Source organism: Aplysia californica, unplaced genomic scaffold, assembly GCF_000002075.1.
Source record: "Aplysia californica isolate F4 #8 unplaced genomic scaffold, AplCal3.0 scaffold00100, whole genome shotgun sequence".
Lineage (NCBI taxonomy): Eukaryota > Metazoa > Mollusca > Gastropoda > Aplysiida > Aplysiidae > Aplysia > Aplysia californica.
The window spans coordinates 1033615-1061114 of record NW_004797370.1 but is presented as its reverse complement, the minus strand read 5'-3'; the positions used below and the strand labels follow the sequence as shown (position 1 = coordinate 1061114).

At 39.9% G+C, this 27500-nt stretch overlaps 2 protein-coding genes across 2 annotated transcripts in view; both read left to right on the top strand.

Moving 5' to 3' along the window:
* LOC101863660 (transcriptional repressor NF-X1 homolog) overlaps positions 1–6032 on the top strand; it is a 6241-nt gene extending 209 nt beyond the window's left edge. Inside the window, exons 2-5 of the mRNA XM_005095305.3 lie at positions 710–901; positions 1795–1917; positions 4296–4325; positions 5594–6032. Coding sequence (XP_005095362.1) covers positions 710–901; positions 1795–1917; positions 4296–4325; positions 5594–5697 — 449 coding nt within the window. The 3' untranslated portion in view covers positions 5698–6032. The remainder of the gene's footprint in view (positions 1–709; positions 902–1794; positions 1918–4295; positions 4326–5593) is intronic.
* Positions 6033–11652: 5620 nt separating this feature from the next.
* Positions 11653–16269, top strand: LOC101863423 (transcriptional repressor NF-X1 homolog). Its single transcript, XM_005095304.3, has 5 exons — positions 11653–11759; positions 13378–13560; positions 14351–14473; positions 15640–15669; positions 16100–16269. Exons 1-5 carry the CDS (start codon positions 11726–11728, stop codon positions 16201–16203), a joined length of 474 nt encoding a protein of 157 aa, XP_005095361.1. The 5' UTR covers positions 11653–11725; the 3' UTR covers positions 16204–16269.
* Positions 16270–27500: the final 11231 nt, after the last annotated feature.

The following is a 27500-nucleotide window of genomic DNA, read 5'->3' as shown; positions in this document are numbered from 1 at the left end:
TATATTCCACAGACATAGTCGAGACTTTCCATTCTGCTCACCTAGAATGGTTCGTCTTCTAGTCTCTACCTTTGAATAACAAACTTCTATCTGAAATTTTAGGCCATTTTGAGTCAATAAAGTCATGAGGTCAGAAACCAAACTTTCTGTCTATTCTGTCAAATTCGTAAGTTTATTCGGAGACGTTATCAATATATTCAAAGAATATCATTCGAAAAAAAACACCCTAATATAATATGTAACTAAAAATCGTTGCCGTCAAATTTCTCAAAACTGGGTATTGTACAGATAGAAGTTTGTAATTCTGAAGTAGCGTAGTGTCTTACGATGACCAATACATCTGAAGTGTAGATACCAACGATTTACGAGCGATGTTCTGTGGCTTCTGTTATGGTCAGTGAGATAAATTCAGGCAGAGTCTTCTCACTCACTGTGACTGTTGCTTTCCAAGTGGGTCTGGCATGAGTTAGTCAAAACTGTAGATGTGAAAGTTATCAGCATAATTATTATTGTTTAATTTTGAATCTATACTGTGTATAACAGTGTGGGTATTTTCAATTGTTTTATATTGATGGCAGTTTGCAAAAAAATAGTTTTGCTTACATTTTTCATGTGTGTATTTATGAATAACTATGGGAATTTCCGGTGTCCTTTAGGCGTGATAGGGACGTTAAACCTATACCATTTCACCATTTTATTTCACCCGTAGGCGTGGCCATTGTGTACAGCCAGACATCTTGTAGCACCGATCAGGACTGTCACCCCTCGCCGTGCCACGACGCACACGTCGCCTCGTGCAACAGCGACACCAAACAGTGTGAATGCGACGGCGGCAACAACCACCAAGACAACCACAACAACAACGACCACCACAACAATCACAACAACCATAACAATCACGGTAAGTTGCTAAGTGGTACTCAGCGCCTGTTTCGTAAAGCTGCATCTATTAGCTTATTATGTAGTTTCCATACCATATTAATTGTATATTTTTAGTGAACACATTGCCAACCTCATTGCGAGGCTGTTTTTCTCATATACATTTTTATACATATACATTCATATTATATGTATAATACTTTGTTTTACGTACACGCATGTAGATTAATTTTTAAGATGTGACGTCTTTTTCGTTGTAATGCGCATTGAGCATTTTTTAGAAAATGGAAATGTGCAGTTTAAATGCTATTTATTATTATTATTATTATTATTATTATTATTATTATTATTATTATTATTAATATTATTATTATTATTATTATTATTTACTATACGTTCTATACAACTGTAGTTATACGCCACCATCGACACACTCAATTCCTGTCACTACCCGGATCGTCCCCATAGCTCTCAAAAAGGACTAAAATCGCCCAGGTTGTGTCATCTAGAGAGAAGGTACTAAATTATCCTCCTTTGGCTGTTTATTTTCGGTACGAGAAATACACATGGCCTATTGTGACGTCGGTAGTTTAATGGTTAGGCTACCAGACTCGTAATCGTGAGGGTACGGGTTCGGAGGTTCGAGCCACATGCACGACGTTGTGTCCTTGGGAAAGGCATTTTACAGAAGTGAGAATGAGTACCGGGCCAAAGACAGCGAATGATCTTTCCAGTATATAATTAGTAATAATGGGTATTAATGAAGAAGATTTACACCATTAATCTTCCTGTGTTTACAGTTGACGACCAGCCTCAGTTCTATGTCTATGTTGTGTATCAGTCATGTTGGTATTTAATGCAATTTCCCATTACAGATCATTCGACAAGAATCTCGTTTTCATTTTTTAAATTTAGAACCCGCCGTAGGCAAGAGAGCGACCTCGTGCAGCGCTGACCACGACTGTCACCCACCTGTATGTGGTAACAGCCATCATGGAGTCTGTCAGAACGGACAGTGTGATTGTGACGCTGCTCACGGTATTTATCCTTTAAAAAATGTATTGCAGATTCTTAATCTGTGATATCCGTCGTGGGGGCTCAATAAATATTTTGTCGAAATTTATTTAAGTACTAAAAGTTTTGAAAAAGCAGGAAATATGACACAATTTTTATAAAGGTACAATCATTAAGGGCTGGTGGGGCACCTAGAAATCGTGTTTTCTGGTGGTCAAATTTTGCAAATTGGGGTTATTACATATTATAGTACCTGGACATTTCCTGAACAATATCCAGAAACGTATGTAAGCCTTGCTGCACTCTAAAGTTGTGTTTTGATGTCAGGTTTTTCTTCGAAAGCACATGTTTTCTAGCCTTTTCTTACCTGAATCGGCTGTTTTCTCACAATTCTATTTTTTCACGCATTATCCCATTTTTCTGCTCTGTTTATGGTTCAATTTCAATGTAACTTTACAGGATATCAACAACACCTAGTTCTAAATTTTGGCTTGTTGAATTTTTGATTAATGGGGTAGTTTTTGATTTATGGGCTTAGTAAGCATGAATTTTCCATTTTATTCACTTTTTTTGCAACATACCAATTGTAAATGTCATAAAATAAAAACTAAAGCATATATCAAAATTTCAACAAGCCAAATTTAAGAACTACATATTTACTGTTGGCATGCGAAATTAGAAGTAAATCGGTTCATAAATAAAGGAATAAAATGGGATAGAAAAAGGTATACAAAATCCAATATGGCCGCCGTTTCCATAGCAACCAATTCACAATGTACTTTTTGAACTACTGATTTAAAATCACCAATAGCACACGATGTCCCACAGCAAATATGGGCACTCTAGGCCTTGTAATAGCCAAAATAGACCTCAGGTGCCCCACCAGTCCTTAAAGGATGATACTTTTTTCCTTACTTTTGTAACACTTTGCTTTCTGGGCCTAGAACATTTTAACAGCTTCCGAAATTAAGTTATAAAAATTTCCGCTGTACCCAATTCACACTGCCTATCAAATTCGTTTGAGTCGTGCCAGCCAAATTTGAGAGATCTAGACGAAAACTAACACATTTGATACCTGTTCCGATGGTTCCCACTGCTATCCCAAATAACCAAATCGGCCAGATTGCTATGCAACAATTTAGGGAGCAGTTGCTTGATGCACTTTTGATTTTTTCTTGTCGGGACAAGAAAAGCGTCACTTCAGACGCTTCTCTGGATCTATTTAGATGCAATCTGGTGTTTAGATTTTATGGAGAGAGAGAGAGAGAGAGAGAGAGAGAGAGAGAGAGAGAGAGAGAGAGAGAGAGAAGAGAGAAAGAGAGGAAATAAATTAAGAGAGAGAGAAGAGATGCAGGAAGAGCAAGAGAGGGAAGATAATTTTACATATATCATATATATATACATATTATGTTTTGTTGTTGTTATTGTGTGTGTTATTGTAAGTGTTTTACGGCGCTCACAACTGCATGAGGTCATTATGAGCGCGCGAGACACACTAAACATTTTTCAGTGGGTAATAAATTTCGAATTTTGCCGGGGTGACGGCCGAAACCTACTCTTCTCGAGTTTAGACCACCAAGGGATCTTTAACGTGAGCAACTTGCACACGGGACCTCCGAGATTTTTCGGCCTTGTCCGAGAAGGCTAGGTGTAGATCTTTCTTACCAGAAGATCAGGGGTGTGGCTGAAAGAGAGCAGTAAGAAGGAGCCAAGGAGTAGCAGTAGAAAGGCTGCAGAAAGAGTCGGGAGCCCAGAGGAGGGGGCAAAGGAGGTGGGGGGGGGATAGGGCAGAAAATAGAGACGAAAGCAAACGACAGAACACTTTTAGAGAGCAGGGAGGGAGGTGAAAGGAGACAATTTTAGAGAAGAAACATTTTCGGTCGCTACCCGGATTCGAACCCGGGACCTTTGAATGAGAGGCGAATAACCTCTAGGCCATGAGAGCCCCCATATATATAAAGAGCGAGAGCGAGAGCGAGAGTGAGAGAAATAGAGAGAGAGAGAGAGAGAGAGAGAGAGAGAGAGAGAGAGAGAGAGAGAGAGATACAGACAGACAGACAGACAGACAGACAGACAGACATACAGACAGACAGACAGACAGACAGACAGACAGAAAGAGAGACAGAGAGAGAGAGAGAGAGAGAGAGAGAGAGAGAGAGAGAGAGAGAGAGAGAGAGAGAGAGAGAGAGAGAGAGAGAGAAAGTGATAGAAAAAGAGAGGAGAATAACAAATGGGAGATCAGGTACTTGGGTGGTCTTTTTTCTTCCATTTACTGTCGGCCTGCTAACTCTCTTCTTTCCCTTTCAGGTCTGTCTTAAATATTTGCTGTTCTCCTTATTACCTCATGTTGCAATGCATTTTAGTGCAGGGGATTTACAAAATTAATCTTCCTTGTTTTACAGGTCACCAACAGTCTCACTTTCATATTCGTGGTGAGTATTGATGATATCGGGAGTTAATATAATTTCGTATTACTGAAAATGTGTAATCTGCCTACTCCCTCCTGCCACACACACTTTAAGATTATATAAGAAGTATAATGTAAGCGTTATTTACTTCCCAATGGACACGGTTTAAATCATGTAGGAAGCGGGCTCCGACCTCAACCCATGCTGAAAGGGACACAAAGTCACTGAAGAAAGAGAGAAAAACTTTAAAATTCTCCACACACGGTAATCGAACCCAGATCTTCTGCGTGCGACGCGAGGCGCCCATCAGCTACTCAAAAGACGCAGGTATACACACACACACACACACACACACACATACACCACACACACACACACACACACACACACACACACACACACACACACACACACACACACACACACGGGCGCGCATCCTAACAAACACTCACATCCATCCACACACACACACACACACACACACACACACACACATACACACACACACACACACACACACACACACACACACACGAGTAAAACCACAATGCAACATACGAGTAGTTACATTGTTGTATTGCTTCTGAACTCCATAGGGTTGTATCATCAATGTCAGATTTTAAAAAGACAACGGTGATTATGGTCTATTCCTTTCTCCTTTCACATGCTCTCAAAATACTATATTGTCTTTGCATTTCCCAGTCATCCATCTGTTCAGGTTGTCCAAATAATTTGTCTGGGTCCACCCTAACCTTGTTTACTTTCTCTTTTTCAATTGAGAGCATGATGATCAAATCTTTTAGGGTGAGTCAAGTGTCCTACAAACTGTAGTTGTCCCTTCCTACTGGATCTTATTAATGAGATTTACTGATACCCTATAAATGTAGGTAACTCTCGTTTGTTTACAGAAAAACTACCTGTGATTTTGAATGATATTTTTTTGGATTTAATTAAAGTTTTGCAATAATAAATATAGCACTAGCAAACTACATCCGAAATCCTACCTCCTCCTCATTTACGTAGGTGTCGGAATTCTGTGAAAGATCCATTTGATTTCATCATTTAGTTAAATAGTAAGTAGCCTTTATCAATGCGAAACCCTTTATGTAAAAATGGTAAAAACTGACATTGGCAGTCAGAAACACATATATTGACATTTCGTAGTATGGCGTACGTACGTAGCGGCACCCTTCAATCGCTTGAAGTGAAAGGTCTGATTGGAAATGAAACATCTGTATAGAACGTAAAAGAATTGTTCATAAATGTGATGCCTCACTCTCCTCTTTCCTCAGCCCACAGCGCCAACTGTACCTCTGACGACGAGTGTGTGACCCTCTGTGGCAAGGACCACGCCAAATGTCACCATGACAACATGTGCCATTGTGACATACATTAAAGCTTCACCCAGACTTCGGCTTGACAAGGAAGTGACTGGCCTGTGCTTGAGCATGCTTGCACAATAGCAAAATATATTGACAAACATACAGACAGACAAATACACACAAACACACACACTGACATTTAGCAGTACCAACACACACACACACACACACACACACACACACACACACACACACACACACACACACACACACACACACACACACACACACACACACACACACACACCTTTTGTCAAACGGAAAAAACATTCACTCGTATACATGAATGCACGCCCCCACACGAATGCCTTATATACTCAGAGATATAAATAAAAACAATTACAAGTGCCGTCAGCCTTTCAGTTTTGCTTTCTATTTTCCGAATTTTATTTTTACTTGCCCACCATGCTTTTGAATGCTTTTGGGTGACACTTTCTTTTTTGTCCCATCTCAGTATTGTTTTGAACAATTCTATTTCTTTTCTAGTTTCAAATATTTAATACAATCTTTGAATACGGCTCGTGATCGGCTCGAACAGAGCCTCTTGTTTAATGTCCATCTTTCAACAGGAAAGAGTCAGATACAAATTATGTAATCGTAGACCCTATCGACACAATTAAGATTTTTAACTTATGACCATTACGGGAGATCAACCCTGTCAGAAAGGGATACAATCTCCCAGCAGACAGACAGAAATTCTTAACAAAAAAGACCCCCCTATATTGAGATCAAACTTTTGTCTTCGGCATGCAACCATGAAGTGCCTAAACGTTACACCAAAGGCGTCAGTAGGACTTGGGCAAGATAATAATTATATTACATCGCACAGTGATCAGTCTGTGCTTAGACCTCGCCATGGACGCATCAACAGCGTTGGCTTTTGCTTTAGTCTTCAGGCGTAGAAACACGTAACAGAAACGAAAGTTGAGAAAAAAAAGTAGTTTCTGCAGCGTAGGGAGTCGCTGTCCCTTTTCAGGCCCTTTCCAAAATTCGTCTGTTATGAGTTGATCCTCTTCTTCAGCTCATCTTTCTTCCCTTCCTTATACCACTCGCGATATCTGTCTAAAAGAGTCTGATATGCATCATTAAAACGAATTCTATCGGAGTAATGATTGCTTTCACTTTCCAAAGCGCGGGTAAACTCCGATATACATAGACAGCCCAAGAAAAGGTTTTGTCATCTCTTTAGACGCTATGTTAATATTTTGTATTGCGCGGCAATGAACAAAAAGAACTTGGCGAAAAATATCGATAGGGTACCACACACGCACAAATAATTTGAAGGTTTGCGCCAACAATATCAATTTTGTTTAATATACTCAAAATTTTGACATTAATACTTTTAAGACATCAATATCAGCTAAAAATTTGGACAACAAATGTATGCGTGTATTGGCCGCGTAAGAATAAAAAGCACATTCCTGCGTTTCATAAATACCAGTCTATTAAACATAAACATCCATTGAAGGCTACTTTTTTGTTTGAAGTAAATGGTTTGGTTTCGTCGTTGTTCCCTGTCAACCGTCAACACATTGACTTCACAATGTTAGAGACAGTGAGCTGATCTCGCGGAGACCTTTGTTTTTATAAAACACTGCCCCCCACGTCACAATCTCAACATCTTTCTTTTTAAATAAAAAAAAATTCTCTCCGCCACTGGACATTGGTGGATAAAATGAAGAAAAACGAATTACCTACCTTTATATATTAAAACAAAACAAAACGAGTAGATCTGAAGAAATATGACAAGTATGTGAAAAGATGACCAGATGATGACGTATTATTGCGATGATTGTCTTTCATCAACAAGTGCCTATTATTATGCCACAAAGTATAGTCTATTGGAATTAAGCTCCTGGGATTTGACATGGCGTATTTAAATGAACAAACCCTTTAAATAAACAAATTTGTTAATTTCTAATGTAACATTATAATATGAATTGAAATTCGAGTCCCTGCGGCTGCATATTTTATAGTGCCCTTTGAGGGTACAGCAGTGGTAGTATCATAGCCAATGAAGTTATATCTGAGTACTACTAACTGTGCGCAACGGGGGAGTCAGTTTTGAAATGGAGGGATAAGGGGAAAAATGTAACACAAGAATTTGCTTCTACTTTTAGTCTAACCAGAGAGCCCGAGACAGTCTCGGACGTCCCGGTGAAAGTGTTTATTGAGCCCGTTCTTTGAACTTTCCGTGTCTTCGTCTGAACCTGGGTTGATTATGCTCTGACGTCAGTATCACTGCTGACATATTCTCTCGGAGCGATCTATTTCCAACATGCAGGGGTCAAACAAGTCTATCAGGACATCACGAGATAAATATGGCACGTTTCTTATCATGTCACGTGACAAATCTCGAAGTAGAAAGCGAGTGTCACGATTACTTTATGTCGAGAAATGATTATGCACAATGCAGCTGCCTGATGTTTCTGCTCTCATTTTTTGCTGTTCTTATCTCGCTGTCAAAGCTTGTCAAATGTTTTCAGTTTGACAGCTGTTGTTCTTTGTATCCAGTTGTCTCTCTCCTTGTTCTTGTTGATTATATGATAATGTTTTGCTACTCTTTTATTTCATTGTTGCTGTTGATGTTGTTGTTGTTGTTGTTGTTGTTGTTGTTGTTGTTGTTGTTGTTGTTGTTGTCGTTGTTGTTGTTGTTGTTTGTTGTCGTTTTTGGTGGGTTTTTTGTTTGTGATGGTGGCGGTAGTGCCATTTTGGGTATCGTGTTGGTAGTGTTATAGTTATAGAAGCTTCTTCTTTTCCTTCTTTTTATTACTATCATTATCAATATGATTATCATTTTCCTCCTTCTCCTCTTCCCCTTCCTCAACTCCCTCCTCCTCTTCCTCTTTATCATCATCATCATCATCATCATCATCATCAGCATCATCATCATCATCATCATCATCATCATCATCATCATCATCATCATCATCATCAATTTGTAATATAGTATGTCAACATCAGTTGCACTGTAATTTTTTAATAGTTACGTATTTTGATGCCCCCCCCCCCCACCTTTATTATAAAAGTTAAAAGGATCAATTCCGAGGAAACACTTTATAACAGTTCGTGGAAAACTTCGAGAATCTGTGGACTATTTCTACAGCTAAAATATAGAAGAGTATCTAAAACAACTGAGCCTTTCGGAAAGTCTCACAACATTTTTGGAGGCTATGTTATGTCTTTAGTATATTATGTTATATGTTTGTGTCGTCCCAGACAGCAGTTGCAGTGCAATGTGGCAGAAAATTTTGGCTTACTTACCTGGATAAAGTTCCTGCACTACTGATTAAGGGAGAAAATCAGACAACGTGATTCTTATTTAGTTGTACGTTTGTAGTAAAAAGTCCCCGGAGCAATCCTGTATGTCTAGAAACTTCAACAGATCATGCTAGACGACTGTAGAGATGAACTGACCAGCATCTGTACTGCGCTGTTGTTAGGCTATTTGCCGTTACACTCTGAGGACGCGATTTTGATTTTCTTGTGGGAATTATTTTTTTAAACGAGCATCTCGGTCTGCTGGGGTTTATCAAATTTTTTAAAGATGTTAACCACAGGAGTAGGAGTTTTATGTCCCTATTGACACAATTTAGGTCATTTTGGAGGCGGTTTCGATACTATCTGTTAGGGTCAACCTGGGCGGAGAGGGATACAATGTCCAAGCAACAACAACAACAACAACAACAACAACAACAGCAACAACAACAGCAACAACAACAACAGTAACAAAAACAACAACAGCAACAACAAAAACCGAGATAATGTTTGTAATTCTCTCTCTCCCCCCCCCCCCCAACCCACAAATTAATGGAATTAGGTCTCTATGTACGATGGCAAAGCGCCTGACCACTACAGTACTACTATATATATATAGACACTGGTTGCTGGGATATTGAATCCCACTCAGCTCGTGTTGGTCCTGAGAGGCAGGAGTTAAACCGATATCATTTTAACCTTCCCCTAGAGGTTTCTGTCCATCCCCACCACATGCCGGCCTTCAAAACGTACTCAAAGACATGTGTGACCAAAGTTTTCCCCCAATCGTCCCCAGGCTGAGTATCAAAGTAAAAACAACAACAACAACAACAAACAAAAACAAACAACTCTTATGGCATATACACAGTTGTGTTGCAAATGAAATAGAAAAATAATATCAACATTTAAGTTTTTTTAACCATCTGTTGACTATGCCAAGTCTATTAGATAATTGTAAATCAGAGCTTGTACATAGCCTCCTACTGTCTATAACAGTCACGTTTTTCTGTGATCTTGAATGACCGTTATTGGCCGGTGCAGCTTTATTATGATACACGTCTATGGCACAGAGTAACACTGACGCCAGAGCAGCGAAATCAAGGATATAATAATATTTTAACTTCAGGGGAGTCCGCTTGAAGTGAACTCTTTGGGACCTGAAGAAAGTGTTCACTTTATCCGAGGTTCAGTGTAACCATTTTGGTAGGATGGAGGCCTAGAAACAGTAGCAACGAGTAGTGGTGGGTCTAGGGTGGAGGTAGGGTGGGGGGGGGGGGACAACACAGAGGGCGAGTCTAGACTAGAGCTAGCTATTTCTTTCTGATTGAGATTGCCGTCGCCAACGCCGAGCTGGGATTGTCTGCCGAAGCCCAAGGCAAAGAATTTTATTTCCAAAACATGGCGACAGTGACACGGTCGGTCCGTTCTTCGTATGCACTCATTTTGGGCGTTCACTTTATACGATTTCCCCATGAAACCGGTTCATTTTATCCACTATTTGCTTTTTAAAAAATCTTAAAAAAGTAACTTTTCAATTGGGATTGTTAAAATAAAGTGTGTTCACTTTAGGGGGACTCCACAGAATACATGTTCAGATGAGGTCAGGGAAAGTTCAAGGACACATCTTTTCTCACAAGGGAAACTACTGCGGAACAACTTTCTTATCTATACGTCCACAATGGTGTCCTTGATAGTAAAAATACTGTCGCAGATCATGGCTTTTTGGGGGGTCCCATGATAATCACGCATGATGAAGCACATGATTTGTTTTCGGACAGTCTGAAGCTTATCAAGTCTGGTGAAAAGACTACGTAACGCTGCCTTATATTTTAAAAACAGTGATTCTTTTTTAATGTTTGAAATCCTGAAATTCTACTAAAAGGAATGGAATGTTGTTTCTTGAATTTTTTTTAAAAAATGGACTTGTCCCAGTTTTGTGTTTACTTCTGTACTTGCTGGTGTTGATATTGTTTATTATGTTGCTTTTATTTTTGTGTTGATGTTGTTTTTTCTTGGTGTTGTTATTGTTATTGTTGCTTTTTATGATTTGTTGTTGTTGTTTTTGTTGCTCTTGCTGTTGCTGCTGTTGTTGTTTCTGTTGTTGTTGTTGCAGTTGTTTTTATGATGATGTAATCGCTATGGTTATTGTTTTTCCGGTCTTGGTGTTTTGCTGTTGTTGTTATTGTTGTTGCCGCCGCTGCTGCTGCTGCTGCTGCTGCTGCTGCTGCTGCTGCTGCTGCTGCTGCTGCTGCTGCTGCTGCTGCTGCTGCTGACCGTTCTTGATGTTGATGTTGTTTTTGTTGCTGCTGTCGTTGTTGCTGTTGTTGTTGTTGCTGTTGTTGTGGTTGTTGTTGTTGTAATTTAACTTTATAAATACTCTTTCTATTATCCTCATCCGCTTTCTTCTTCGTTTTTGTCTTTTTCTTCTCCTGCTATTTGGAATTTTAAGAAGTGTTGCTTCTTTCGTCGATGGTTTTTTTTTCTCTTGACTCGGGAGGCCTATTTCCTGAACTGGACGTTTTTGTACTGGAATCGTGAGTTTAAAAATGTTGATAACAATACATTTTTGTGAGGCTTCCCTGTAGATAAAATTCTTTTTTTTTTTGTCAAGGCTACTCGTTCTTCTCTCATTTTTGTTTGTTTGTGGATTAATGCAAAAATTGCGAACACAATCGTGACGGAAAGGGTATAAAAGAGTACAATTTTGATTCCTCATTTTATACCAACAATAGACAACCAACTGACTTCTTAGGACATCGCCGAGAAATTGGGAAATCTGCAGCCATGTACAAGTTTGTCGCCTTAGCTTTTGCTCTCTGTAAGTGTTCTTTTCTTGTTGTTCTTGTTACTTGATTTAAAAAAAAATAATTTTTGTGGCTGTTTGACGTCGATTGCTCTTTTAGAGCAATCTATTATCTTGTGATCTGCATAATATAGTGAAGAGTGCAAAACGTTTCATCCTCAAGTGCCTTTTTTTACCTTTGTATTGTGAAAAGATGTGTCCTCAGCACACTCCTTTATGGATCTGAAACATGGACCTTGTACAGCAGGCAAGAAAAGCGCCTCGACATTTTCCCTCTCAGATACTGCAGCAAGATCTTAGGCATTTCGTGGCGTGACAAGGTTACAAATGTTGAATTGTTTGCACGGGCAAATCTCCAGAGCATGACAAGTATCCTGTATTTAAAAAGATTGAGATAGCTGGGACATGTCAAGAGAATGGACGACAGCCTGATTCCGAAACAACCTTGCTATGGAGAACTTGCCCAGAGAAAGAGACCAAGAGGAAGACCAAAATTGAGGTACAAAGACACCTGCAAAAACAACTTATCTAAGCTTGGAGTAGATGTTAGAATCTGGGAAGAAATAGCCAAGGACAAGAAAGCATGGAGAAAAATGATAAAGGAAAGAACTATAAAAGCTAGAGAGCAGTCTTGGAAACAATCAGGCTGAGAAGCGCCAACGGCGAAAGGAAAACAGCGGAAGTACAGAGCTTCGATCCACGTCACTGACATGCAAGTACTGTGACAAAATCTGCCCTTCAAACACAGGAAGAATTAGCCATGAAAGAACCTGCATGAAATCAACATTGAATAGAGACCATCTTAAGCTAACTTGACCGTCTGCATAGATGAAAAGAGCCATACATTGAGTATAGCCAACAAGGAAGGTTTCTCACCCAACAACATTTATTTCTGCTCGATCTACTTTACTTCCAGCCAGCAGCTGTGCCTCACCAGTTCTCGCTCCCAGCTGGTGGATCTCGGCCTCACTCTCTTCCTCCTCCCTTATAGATTCTATCTGAGGCTTTCTCTTATCACAAGGCTATCATATTGTGGGCGGGATTCCCTAAACGTGTGCCTGATCCACTGCCATCTTCTTGTCTTGATCTCACGTTCAGCTGGTTGCTGTTAGGTTTCAATCCATAATACTACGGTACAGTTTTGATGGTGTACCACCAGTGGATTTTCATGAACTTGCTCAGGCAACCATTGATGGATGACTGTAGATTATTTTTTACCATTCACTTTCATAGTTTCAATGTATCCGATCTATACAATAAAACTGCTTTAAACATTTGTATTGAAAATTCTGTACTGTGTCTAGACGAGCCCATTGTTAGACTGGAAAAGTTTATAGCTGAACGCTGGAGAAATAAGTCATTTTCCAGGGAAAATATCTTTTTCATTTTTCTGCAAATTGTCTATCATCATTATGTTGATTTGTATGTTAATTACAAAATACTCCCGTTTATTTTGTGAGTATAGTAGTTTTCAGGATAGAATTGGTATTTATCTTTAGATTGTTTTTTTATTTTTATGAAACTGTATAGACATATCTCTTGCTTTATATAGGTGGTGGTTTTCAACATGATATTGTTTATTATGATATTTGTATTTACAAATAACTATATGAGAATTCCTGGTGTCCTGTAGGCGTGGCCGTTGTGTACAGCCAGACTTCTTGTAGCACCAGCCACGACTGTCACCCAACACCGTGCCACGACGCACACGTCGCCTCATGCAACAGCCACACCAAAGTTTGTGAATGCAACGACGGCAACAACCACCATGAAAACCACAACAACCACGAGAACCATAACAACCACAACAACCACGGTAAGTTGCCAAGCTGCCATCGGCGCCTATTTCGCTACATCTGGCAGTTTATGTCCTTTCCCTTCTGTCTGAAATCACTGCTCTTCTTCGTCTTACTCTATGTTGTAATGTGTTTTAATGAAATAATATTTAAAACAATGATCTTCTTCAATTAAATATTCTCCCCCAGCCACATTTCCACTTTCGTGGTGTGTATCAGTAAGGGACTTGACAGACGAGTTAATGTCGCATAGTAAATTGTGCTCAGAATGTGCCGCTTACTTTTGTGTAACAGCCTCGCGGGGGTTGACATTTAACGCTACTGCTCAGTTCAACATGGACGATCGGAGAGTCAGGGTGGCTTTACTCATGATGGAAATATTGTCGTTTTGAATGATAAGCGAAAAAAACACACACCTACTGTAGAAAAGCGCCGGCAGTAAATACATCTTGTGTCCTGTTCCCTTCAACTGTGTGCTTCACCAACACGCCGGTGTGTCGCGAAGTAGCGGAATATGGGCTATACACCTCTGCTATGACGCCAGGACTGAAAATAACGCCTGTCACTCGTGTGACCTCTCCCATTGTCTACAGCGTATCACCAGACCTTGCAGAAATTACCGCTCTGTTTTTTACATCTCGTCTGTACTCACTAAACAATGTCTCCTTGTGCCAATTGCACAAGATCCAGTCAGTCACCAGTACTCGGGAACCACAACCCGGAACATCTCGTCTGTCAACGCCTATAGATTAGGAGATACTGCCATTTTATATTACTGATAACTTAACAACATTTTTTTCTTTAATTTAGACGCCGCTGTAGGCAAGAGAGCGACCTCGTGCAAAGCTGACCATGACTGTCACCCTCCTGTATGTGGTAACAGCCATCATGGAGTCTGTCAGAACGGACAGTGTGATTGTGACGCCCCACACGGTACTTATTCTCGAACTGTTGTTAAAATGTTCTTTGCCACAAAATAGTTAATTATTACTTTCTTTAAATTACACATTCTTAATCTGCTGTATGTGTTCAATAAGCATGTAGTCCAAATTCAAATACTGTTATTTTTTAAAAGCATAGCAAATATACAATTTTTATGAAGGTACATTTGTACCCGGGAAGCTGAGAATTTTTCGAAGTGTTCTATGGTCTGCTGGGGTAATAATATAGTGTAAAGCGCATAGAGCCTGCTGTTGAGCGGGGATATGCGCTATACAAATGCTATCTATTATTAGTATTATTAAAAGAATAAAACTGTTTTTCTTACTCCTGTGACATTTTACTTTCTGGGTTTGGTACATTTTAACAGTTGACCGAAATTATGTCGATCTTTTAGAAAATGTTACATTGAGTGCAGACTTCCCGTTCGATTCATCTGATTGAGCTGAGGTCAGCCGGATTATACTTCTTGGATGGGACGAAAGCTACCAAATTTTGATACCTATCACAACTCTGATGGTTCCCACCGCCCTCCAAAATGACGAAATCGCTTAGTTTGGCATGTACCGCCATAGGTGCGAGATTTTGGTCGGACTTTTAACTGTCTTGACATGATGAGAACACACGTTCTGGGGAATCTGCCGGTAGGACAGTTGTCCATTGGTTTTCATTGAGGAAGAGAAACAGAGAGAAGAGAGAGAGAAAGAGAGAGAGAGAGAGAGAGGGGGGATGAGAGAGAGAGAGAGGAGGGATAAACAAAGAGAGAATGAGTAAGAAAGGAGAGAATGAAGGGAGAAAAATGGGGAGAGAGGAGAGTCAGAGCAAGAGAGCGTGGATAGATAGATAGATAGATAGATAGATAGATAGATAGATAGATAGATAGATAGATAGGGGGAGAAGGAACAGAGAAAGAGAGAGAGAGAGAGAGAGAGAGAGAGAGAGAGAGAGAGAGAGAGAGAACGTAAGGAGATTGACAGAGAGGGGTGACGAGGTATCCAATTATCCTCTTGGTCTTGTTTCTTCCACACTGCCTGCCTGCTCTTTCTCTTCCTGTCGTTTCTGGTCTTTTTTGAGTCGCAGCTTTTCTTCTTCTTGTTGTTTTATGTTACAATGTGTTTTAGTGAAGAAGGTTTCAAACGTTAATCTCTCTATGTTTACAGGTCACCAAGAGTCCCACTTTCATGTTCGTGGTAAGTATCAGTAAATTGGGAGTTGTTACCATTTCATATTACGTTTAAGTCTAATTCATAATCATTCCTTGCCTATCCAAACATATATATATATATATATATATATATACATATATATTTATAAGAATGTTTTGTTTTGTTTCATATCAGCAAGACAATAAGGTCATTTAAGTGCCGACGATTAGAGGTGGTACAAGAGAATGACAAACACAAAAAAGGGAGAAATAATAAGGACGACAGATGTTTTATAGAAAAAAGGAACAAATCACACCAGAGCATCCACCAACCACCCATACAAATATTTATTGTTTTTAATCATCAGTGTTTTTGCACCGCCATCGACATAATTTCATACTGGAATCAAAACATATGAATAGAACGTAAATGAAATATTCATAAACGTGACCTCCTTCTCTTGGCTTGTCCTCAGCCCACAGCGCCAACTGTACCTCTGACGACGAGTGTGTGACCCTGTGCGGCAAGGACCACGCCAAATGTCACCATGACAACATGTGCCATTGTCATCTACATTAAAGCCTCACCCAGACCTCGGCTTGGGAAGAATGTCATCAATATGTGCTTGAGCAAGCTCGCACAAAAGCAAAATACACAGACAGACACACACAAACACCCACATTGACACTAACAAGCACCAAACTACACACACACACACACACACACACACACACACACACACACACACACACACACACACACACACACAGACCAATACACCACACCAATACAAAAACCCACATCCGTACACATGAATACGCGGTTCCACACGAATGTCTTATTTACTCAGAGAAAAAATAAAAACAACTAAAGTTGCAGTCAGCCTTTCAGTTTTGCTTTCTTTTTTACGAATTTCATTTTTACTTGTCCGCCATGTTTCTGAATGATTTTGGGTGACAACAAAGTTTTCTTTCTTTTTTTCATTTCAGCATCGTTTTGAACAATTCTATTTCTTTTCCCGCCGCTTAATGTTTAAGACAATCTTTGTCTACGGCTCGTGATCGGCTCGAACAGAGCCTCGTGTTTAATGTCCATTTTCCTAGAGGACAGTCATATATAAATGTAATCGTAGACCCTGTTGACACAATTCAGACTATTAATTTAAGACCATTAAGGGGTATCAACCCGGTCTGAAAGGGATACAACGTCTCAGCAGACAGACAGAAATATTTGACCAAAACAACACCCAAAAACCCTCCCAATACTAACTGAAATCACACTTTTTGTCTTCGGCGTGCAACCGTGAAGCGACTTAAGGTTGCACCAAAGACGACAGTAGAACTTCGGCAAAATTATGCTCTAAAGCAACCTTTCTTGGAAAATGTTTAGATGAGGCTTCAAAATACGATCCCTCTCGCCGCTTAGTAGAAAAGTACCATCAAGGCGAACGACAGAAAAAGAGAAAAAAAAGGGGGGGGGGGTCAGGAGTAAGAAACTATGCTTCACAGTACCAATAATATCTGAAACACCCCATAATTTGTTGTAGTATTTTTACTGTAAAAAACATTACAGTAGTAAAAATAGGACTATAGAAATGTCCTAAACAACTTCACTGCCAGGCCCGAGAATAGACTTATGGAGCAGTTCTAAAGTACCCCATACACGCACAAACTTTTGGTCAAACTTTTTAACGTCAAAAGTATTGACAGTTTGACGTTCTCCCTACACTCCCAATATATATTGCACAATGATGAGTCTGTGCTTAGACCTTTCCATGGACGCACCAACAGCGTTGGCTTTTGCTTAAGGCTGAAAATATATTGCCACGTACAACTCAAACGCGCCTCGAAACAGACGAGCAGCTACGTCGGAAGTGGTGATCCCATAGGTCAGAGCGAGTCCGTCCGGCTGTCTAAAAATATGGCGCTGAGCAGGCGAATACAGCTCAGTTGTCGCCCCCCCCCCCCTTTTTTTAAATTTTATCTCCAAGGCGTTCCGGAACAGTCCGATAGACCAAGCAGGGCGAGCCTGTCTGCACGCGAAAAAGAAGTGCTGCACGCGTGCACGTCTTTTTGAGTCCTCACGACTCCTCACGTCTAGTCGTGTCAGTGAAATCACCGATAGGAAATAGAGAGAATGACACAACTTTTTTCGTGGCGCGCTTCAGTTGTGCGTGGGAGTATATTTTTCAGCCTAAGGGCTCGTGTCCATTGCAAAAGACACCAACCGACCCATTTCCGTCCGTCTCTCGGAAAGTCAGTGGTTGAAATGGAGCACCATTTATTTCCTAAGAAATCAGTGAACATTCTGTTTGGCTGTGTCAACAGACACGACACGACACGACACATACGACAAAAGACGTGTCGGTTGAAAAGCCTCTTGCTCCATTTTAGTCGGGCCGGGTGGTGACTCATAAGCCAAAGGCCTCGCCGGAGCTAAAAAAAAATAATAATTTTGAGCTCGAAATAAAAATGTGATGTCACATTCGTAATCAGCGCCTCAAAATAGCAAAGTCTACGCACAAACCACGTGGTCTAACAGCATATGAACAATGCTACATATTATTATATTATTTTCCTTTAAAATTCATGCATTTTTTCCCGCCTCGGGTTCATGTGACCTCTTAGCTATTTATAGCCCCGTACCGAAAATACAGCCCGCCACGACAACGGTCTAGCGTACACATCCGAGGAATAAGACAGCGACAGTGAGCTTTTCTCGCGGAGACCTTTGTTTTTACCAAACAGTGCTCTCCACTTTATTATATCGAGAAATAATTATGCACAATGCAGCTGCTTGGAATTCATGCTCTCAATTTTGCTGTTTTTATCTCGCTGACAAATGAAAAGTATAGTTTGTGGATAAGAAAATGAAAAGGATAGCTGGGGGAAAAGGGATAGCTCCGGGAAAGCAAAATGAAAAGAATAGCTCATGGAAAGGAAAAGGAAAAGGACAACTCTTCGAAGAAAGAATGAAAAAGATGGCTCGGGCAAAGCAAAATGAAAAGAATAGCACGATGAAAGCAAAATGAAAAGGATAGAAATAATAAAAAAATAAAAAAATAAAAAAATAAAAAAATAGCTATGGGAAAGCAATGTGAACTGGATAGCTCTGGGAATGGGAAAGCAAAATGAAAAATATAGCTCTAGGAAAGCAAAGTGAAAACGATAGCTTGGGGAAAGCAAAATGAAATGGGTAGCTCTGTGAAAGCAAAATGAAAAGGATAACTTGGGGGAAGCAAAATGAAAAGGATAGCTTGGGGAACGCAAAATGAAAGGTATAGATCTGGGAAAACAAAATGAAAAGGATAGCTCTTAGAAAGCAGTAAGAAATATGAAAAGGATAGCTGTAAGAAAGCAATATGAAAAAAAATAGCTATGGAAAAACAAAATGAGAAGGGTGGTTCTGTGAAAGCGAAATGAAAAGTATAGCTTTGGGAAAACAAAATGAAAAGGATATCTCAGGGATAGCTCGAGGTAAGCAAAACGAAAAGGATAGCTCCGGGAAAGCAAAATGAAAATGATTGCTCGGGGAAAACTAAATGAAAAGGATATAAAGGGATAGCTCTGGGAAAGCAATATGAAAAGGATATAAAGGGATAGCTCTTGGAAAACAAATTGAAAAGAATAGCTCTGGGAAAGCGAAATCTGTCATTTTTTTTCATTTCGAAAAGTGTGCTTTCTAAAGGCTTACTAAGGTTTGAAACATTTCCAATATTTCATTAAAAAGTTTTGCTAGTTTTGTCTTTCACTTATTAAAGCGGCTTTTCTGTTCTTCTGTTTACTGTTGTTTGACAAGACTTTTTAAGGTTATCGTTTCCCTTATTCAAGCCCTTATTTCGGGTTGCTGTCACCTACTTTATAAAAGAGCACCCCTCTAGTATTGTGACTGAGTGTTCTACCTTCAAAATAAATTGTGTTTTGTCTCTTTCAAGTCTTAAACATTTTAGTTGCGAGGTGAAATTGTGTTATTAAAAAAAACAAAAACTTTTAGGCCAAAAGATCGGTTAATAAGACTCGTGGAGCAACAGTTGGGAATGAAGGGAAATGACTGAGGAAATGGCTTTTGAGAGAATACTTTACAAAATTTATGGAACCTGGAGCCTTTATCCAAGTATTCTATTTATTATTACGTGTGAACTCTCCGTCTCTCCTGCTGTCTTTCTCTATCTTTCTCTCTCTGTCCACCCCCACTCTCTCTCTGTCTCTGTCTCTGTCTCTGTCTCTCTCTCTCTCTCTCTCTCTCTCTCTCTCTCTCTCTCTTTCTGCCCTCCCCCCCCCCTCTCTCTCTCTCTGTCTGCCCCCCCCCCTCTCTCTCTCTCTGTTTGTGACCCCCCCCTCTCTGTCTCTGTCTGCCCCCCCCCTCTCTCTCTCTCTTTCTTTCTGTATGTGTGTGTTTGTGTGTTTGTCTTTCTGTCTGTCTTTGTCTCTCTCTCTCTCTCTCTCTCTCTCTCTCTCTCTCTCTCTCTCTCTCTCTCTCTCTCTTTCGATGTGTATGTGTGTGTGTGTGTGGGGGGGGGGGGGGTTGTGTTGGGTTTTTAAAAAGTTTTTTTGAATAGTGTTTTACGGTGCTCGCAACTGCATAAGGTCGTATGAGCGCGTGGGACACGTTAGACATTTTCAGTAGGGAGACAATTTTGAATTTTGCCTGGGTGGCGGCCCAAGTCTACTCTTATCGATTTTAGACCACCAAGGGATCTTTAACATGCGCAACTTGCACACGGGCCCTCCGAGGTTTTTCGCCCTGTCTGAGAAGGCAAGGTGTAGATCATTCCTACCAGAAGATGGCGTCGGTGGCCTAGTGGTTAGGCTCTCGGACTCGCAACCGTAAGGTCATGGGTTCGAATCCCGCCAGGGACCCGACGTTGTGTCCTTGGGAAAGGCACTTTACACGAATTTTCCTCACTTCACCAAGGTGGGAATGGGTACCCGGCTATAGACAGCGAAAGATCTTGTCAGTTTGTTAGTGTTTAGGCGCTTAATCAGCTGCTTGCACTGTATGCTTCCCGGGAAGCTGAGAATGTTTCGGAGTGTTCTATGGTCTGCTGGGGGTAATAATATAGTGTAAAGCGCATAGAGCCTGCTGTTGAGCGGGGATATGCGCTATACAAATGCTATCTATTATTATTATTAAGATCAGGGGAGTGGCTGAAAGACAGCAGTAAGAACGAGCCAAGGAGTAGCAGTAGAAAGGCTGCAGAAAGAGTCAGGAGCCCAGAGGAGGAGGCAAAGGAGGCGAGCAGGAGGAGGCAGAGAGTGGAGACGAAAGCAGACGACAGAATATTGCAAGAGAGCAGGAAAGGAGGTGAAAGGAGACAATTTTAGAGAAGAAAATTGTTTGGTCGCTACCCGGATTCGAACCCGGGACATTTGACTGAGAGGCCAACATCTTAACCTTTAGGCCACGAGAGCCCCCCCACCCTCTGTGTGTGTGTGTGTTTGAGTGTGTATGTGTGTGTGTGTGTGTGTGTGTGTGTGTGTGTGTGTGTGTGTGTGTGTGTGTGTGTGTGTTTGTCTCTCTCTTTCTCTCTTTTTAGGTAGCAAAACTACCACCATCGGGTGCTCTCGTGGTCTGGGGGTTTGATGTTCACCTTTCATTCAATAGGTCCCGGTTTCGAAACCTGGCAGCGACGGAAAATTTTCGTCTCTAAATAATTTGTCTCCTTTCACCTCCTTTCCACATCTAACCATGTTCTGTCGTTTGCCTTCTTCTCCGCTTTCTGCCCCGCCCCGACCCCCTTCGCCACCTCCTCCAGGCCCCTAACTGTTTTTGCAGCCTTTCTACTGCTACTCATTGGCCCCTTTTTACTGCTGTCTTTCAGCCACACCCCTGATCTTAGGGTAGGTAAGATCTAACCGCTTATGACATTGTGCAGTTGCGAGCGCAGTTAACACTTGCCAAAAGAAATAAAAAATAGAAAAAGCAGAAAAAAACAACAAACCAAAAACAAACGACAGCAAAAGAAAAAACAAAACAAACCTAATAACAAAAATAACAACAACAATAACAACAACAACAACAACAACAGCAACAACAAAAGAAACATCATCGACCAAGTTGAGCTAGAGGTATGGGCGTTCTTGTTTTGGTATATACTTCACGAGTTAGATTAACCGATCGTTAAGCCTACACATTTTTTCACATTACTGTATCGCCTCTCAACTGAAATGTGGGATGACTTACGGGACAAAGCATAGCTGATTTTGAAGGAAGAACACCCAGTCACAATACCAGAGGACTCCTCATTCATGAAGTAGATTAAATTAAGTATTTCATCAACAGCAACCCTTTATAAGTAATTGTTTTGTAAGAGAGACAATGACCTAAAAAGTAATTACTATACAACAATGAACAGAACAACAGAAAAGCCGATTAAATATATATTTTAAACAACAAGCAAAAAGTTTTTTCGAAATAGGGAAAATGTTCCGATTCTTCGTATGCCTTTGGAAACATTTTTTAAATTTTATTTAGAAACAACAAATAATTTATGTGAATTTAGTCTAAGCAAAACCAACAGTATAATTTAAATGTTAGCACATTGACTATATAAACAAAATGGCGTTATTTTGTAGATGTGTACGAAAGGTAAAGGGATCTCAATCCACTTCACTTTACCTCATTCAAACTCATAAAAAGAAATTGCGGTTCACATAATAATACGATGAATTTGATTAGATGTCATGAAAATGATCTGACCACAAAGCAATCAAATAATGTCACGTTAAAAAGTATCGAAATATGACAGGACAATAGACGCAACAAATATTGATTGGTTAAGGGAAGTATCGAATATTGACTGAAAATTCTGAGCCGGTGGAGAAGTATTCAGAGCATAGTAAGATTACATTATCCAGAAAAGGGTCTCGAATAATGACTAGATGTAAGCAGAATCGAATAATCGCTGAGCTAGAGAAACTCGAATAGTAGTGGGGTTATGGAGTTATTGAATACTGATTAGACAAGGGAGGTTTCAAATATTTAGTGTAACAGAAATATCCAATAATGATTCTAACGAGGTATCGAACATGACACAAAGAGATATCGAATAATGGTTATCATAGAGTAATGATTGTGGTCAAAGATTGTACATGACAAGATTGTTCACCCGGCCAAAACAGTGTCCTCGGAAGTCCGCGCATTGGTTCAGACGTCGCTGCCATCTTTGTTATGAAGCTCTCTTTCGTTTCTCCCGAAGAAGAATTGTGATAGCACCCCCTTGCGCATCAGCTGTTCCGGTTCGCTTAGTTGGGAGTTTTATATTTTTGCATGTAGCCGGTTTTGGAATAACTAACATAGAACAATTTTAGTCACTTCACAATACCTTCTGTATTTTTTGTCATTTTTCAAATTCTAGTCATTCTGAGACCGACTACAGTACATACACGTATACTATTTAGGATTTTACACATCAAGTCATTATGATTAGATCTATGCTTTCTTTTTGAGTGACTGCCTGCTTATTATTCCAACTGTTAGTTTGTTTATGTTCGTTAGTTTAATTACTTAGAATTTCTTTAACTTTGGAAAATGTGGAGATGTAATAGCTATCCCTACGGTCTAAGGAAAACAACCCAAGATAGACATTAATTGTTTCTGTAGAGAATTGCCCCCCTTGCGGGTTTCCAAGATTCAAGATGGTTGCCTGCAAACACACGGCTCCAAACGAGTGAAACTTCACTGCCAGGCCCGAAAATAGAGTTATGGAACGGATCAAAGAATAAAGTGCGTTCATGCGTTTCATAAATCCCAGTTTATTAGACATAACAATTTACTGAAGGTTACGTTTTTGTTTGAAGTCACTATCGACCCCACAATATCAGAGTGTTTAAAATTTTTAAAAACAACCAAAACTTGTTCTTTCTGCCTCTCGAACTTAGAGGATAAGATGAAGAAAAACGAATTGCCTTCTTTTTTATATTAAAAAAGATAAGTAGAATAAGGCAGAACAAGACCAGTGTGTGAAAGATGGCCAGGTGCTGACATATTAATATGAAGATTGTCTTTTTATCAACAAAGGCCGTAAGTAGTTTATTGGAATTAAGTTCCTGGGATTTGACATGGCGTATGCATATGAACAAAACCCATAACATTAACAAATCGGTTAATTTTTAATATACGGTAATATTATATATTCTAAATTGAAATTTGAATCCCTGCGACTACCAACTTTATAGTGCTCTCAGAGGGTACAGCAGTGTTAGTACCACAACCAAAGAAATTATATTGTAGGCTTCGGTACTGCCAGCTGTTGACAAAGGGGGGAGTCAAGCTGACATTCCATATGCCCGAAAATCCGATGCCAATTTCGCGTAAGAACTATTTTTTTTTTCGCACCAACCTTTTTGTTCTTGTGTGAATCCATATAACGGAATTTCGCATGGCCGAATCCGACATTCGCATGCGAAGATTTGGTTTCGCACGAGGGAGTGAAACGTTTTTATTCGACACCCGAATTCTTCATGAAGTGGGCGGGGTTCATTTCCCGCCAAATCTACTTCCTGGGAACGAAGCAGCATGAAAGTTTGTGGGAAACTTGTGGGAGTCTTTATAGTATATAATATATGCTATCATTTATGGTTTAAATCATGTAATAACAAAATTAACATTTCATTGCCCCCCCCCCTCTTTAAATGCTCTTGAATATAACGTCTTACATACATTAATTATAACTTAAGATTGCTGTCTGTGCCGCAGCCACATCAGCCAGCGCCGTCAGTGATAGGACCGAAGCTAAAAAATGAAACGACACAAGAAAGCAAAGTCTAGGAAGGAGGGACCATCATCAAGTCTGGACCAGGCGATTTTAGGCCTGATTGATGATCATCGTAGAAATAGAGACGAAATTAAATAAAGCATGCAGCAGCAAGACAAGATATGCCTGATAAAGATGACCATGAATCATTCTGCACAGACATTAATTTGCTTCCAAATTACAAAAATGTCTCCTCAAATACAAAGTTTTCTCAAATACATGTATGAGATTTGCACCCTTCTATTCAATGCCGAAAATCCAGAGTTTCTCAAAATGCCAATCCCCCCCTCCCCGTCTTTCCATTCACCAATTCCAGCTACCCAGCCATCGGTCGCGGACGATACGACTTCAAATAAAACGCAGCCCCCTACCCTGGACATCGCCCCATACTCTCTAACAACCATGGCCTTCCCGAGTAGGCCTACCTCTGACATCATTACTAATGCTATGCATATTTCACAGATGTTGGATTGATTGTCACATTCCATGTTTTGTTTTGTATTGTTTTGCATCGTACTATGTTTTACGTTTGTTGAAATTAAAACATCAGAATGTTCTGATCAAAACAAGTGTTGGCGTTTACAATAGTTTACTCGTCTGAGAACAGAGAAAGAGAGAGAGAGAGAGAGAGAGAGAGAGCGAGAGAGAGAGAAAGAGAGAGAGAGTGAGAAGTCTACGTTCCGGATGCAAAGTGCTCCCTTGTAAGTCGCATGTATTTCTTGTTAAAGAGATCCCCATCAAGGTCAAGCTCTTTGACAAGGATGTTGTAAACTCGATGCTGCTGCTTTAACTGCTAAATACTATTCACCCAAAATCGTTGTTTTATCTTTTCGCCACATTTCTACTTTCGTAGGAACAGGAGTGCTAAAAGCAAAATTCTCTCGTTTTCAACGTAGAGTGCTTGCTTTGACAGAACCGGTGCCATTATTTCAGTCAGAAATGGCTGATATAAATTTTGGGTATATGGAAGAAGGGCTCTTTTTTCATTGCACCCGAATTTCGTACGCAAATTTTGCACCCGAAGTTTGCATCGGTTTTTCGGGCTTATGGAATGCCAGCCTTAGTCTTAGAATGGAGGGATACGGGAATGTAAGGGGGGCGGAGGGATAAGAGAGACGAAAGGATAAAGGGAATGGGAAGGGTGGGGGATGAGTTGGGTATGGTGGAGTGATAAGGTGTTGGAGTAAGGTGTAAAAGGTTTATTTGATCGAGGTAAGAGGTATATCGCTGCCATTCTCACCCCTTTTGCTTCAAGGGACACAAAAGGACATCAACCCACATAGAACTATGTGCTTTTACAGCTTGTAACGTGTATGTATTGGTATTGTCCATTGTTTTAGGCTCAGAAATGCTTCTTTTTTTTCTTTTTGTCTATTTAGCTCGTTATATTCAGATGGGGGACTTGATTATGTAATCACATAATAATTTTCTGCGGCATCCGACTGACTTTTCACTTTTTTAGCTAAGTAAAAAATTTGAACGCGATATACGCAGGGTTACCGAGAAAATTACATGGAGTTGACCTACCCTAATTTCCTGAAAATCCTCCCATTAGTATGTGGAGGGAAGGGGTTTTACTATGTCTCTATGTGGAGAGTCCAGTCTAGCATTGTGGACGTCTAGACGCCATCTAGACAACGACAGTGCAGAATTTTCTATATAAATGTTTAAAGCAGTATTGTTTTATTAATAGGATACACTGAAACCATCAAAGTGGATGATAAACGAACTACAGTCCTTCATCACTGGTTGCCTGAGCAAGTTCATGAAACTCCACTGGTGGCACACCTTAAAAAATGTACCGTAGTAATATGGATTGAAACCTAACAGCAACCAGCTGACCGTGAGATCAAGACAAGAAGATGGCAGTGGATCGGACACACACTTAGGGAAAGCAAGCCCCAAAGTATGACAAGAGAAAGCCTTAAATATAATCCATAGGGGAGGGGGAAGAGAGTGAGGCCGAGATCCACCAGGTGGTATAAAAAAAGTTTAATTACAAGAACAGCGAACAACATCCATATCAACACCAATAACAGCAGCAACAGGAAAGTCAACAACTACAACAAAATATCAAGAACGACAAGAACAATCACTAGAGTGTTAATATTAGCATCATCAACATCATCATCATCATCATCATCATCATCATCATCATCATCATCATCATCAACAACAACAACAACATCAACAACAACCACAACAACAAAATAATAACAAAGAGCAATAATAACAGCAAAAACAACACGAAAAAAACCCAACCCAACAACTTCAACAGTAACATTCATAATAAAAAAGAATAGCAACAGTAACACCACAACAAAAAACGACATCAAACAACATCAACACCAGAAAAGATATAAATAGAAACAAAAGGAGGACAAGTCAAATAAAACAAAGATATTCTTTTTCTTTTCGTCCTTTACCAGACGTGATGAACTCCAGACTGTCCGAAAATAAATCGTGCCTCATAGTGCGTAATAATCATAAGATCCCCACAATAGTCATTATCTACAGTAGTAATTTTACTATCAAGGGCACGATTCTAGCAGAAAAGGTAAGCCAGTCGTGCCACAGTAGTTTCCCTTATGAGAAAAGAAGTGTCCTTGAGCTTTCCGTGACCTCATTAGAACCTGTCTATTTGAAATAAAAACTTAGTATACTGGATTACGCTGCCGTCTCGTCAGTGTTATTCTGTGCAAAAACCGTGTATTAAAATACAGTCTCACCTGTTCATAACGATCACGTATGATCACAGAAAAATATGAGAGATATAGACCATAGGACGCTATGCACAGGGTCTGACTTAAAGATCACTTTCAAGATTTGACAACAGATGGTTTAAAACCTGGAAACTTCATTAATTAATGTTTTAATTCATTTTCTATCGCATTTCCATCAAAATTGAAATGTCATAACGATTCCTTTGCATTGATTGAAAGTACATATTTAGTCAGGAAACGGGTTGGAGGTAGACTTTCGTAGCAAGTCACCGCTTTGACCAGGTTTTGAAGGCCGACTATTCGCGAAACTAGTTGGCTGTGGTGGGGCTGGACAGAAACCGCTAGGGAAAGGTAAAATGGTATGGGTTTAACGCCCTTTTCAACACTAATAGATTATT

Excerpts from the sequence above, each read along its gene's own strand:
- LOC101863423 (XM_005095304.3), top strand. The coding sequence starts at position 11,726 with ATGTACAAGTTTGTCGCCTTAGCTTTTGCTCTCT. Across the intron at positions 11,760-13,377 it reads CGCCTTAGCTTTTGCTCTCT|GCGTGGCCGTTGTGTACAGC; the intron begins GTAAGTGTTCTT and ends GGTGTCCTGTAG. Across the intron at positions 14,474-15,639 it reads TGATTGTGACGCCCCACACG|GTCACCAAGAGTCCCACTTT; the intron begins GTACTTATTCTC and ends CTATGTTTACAG.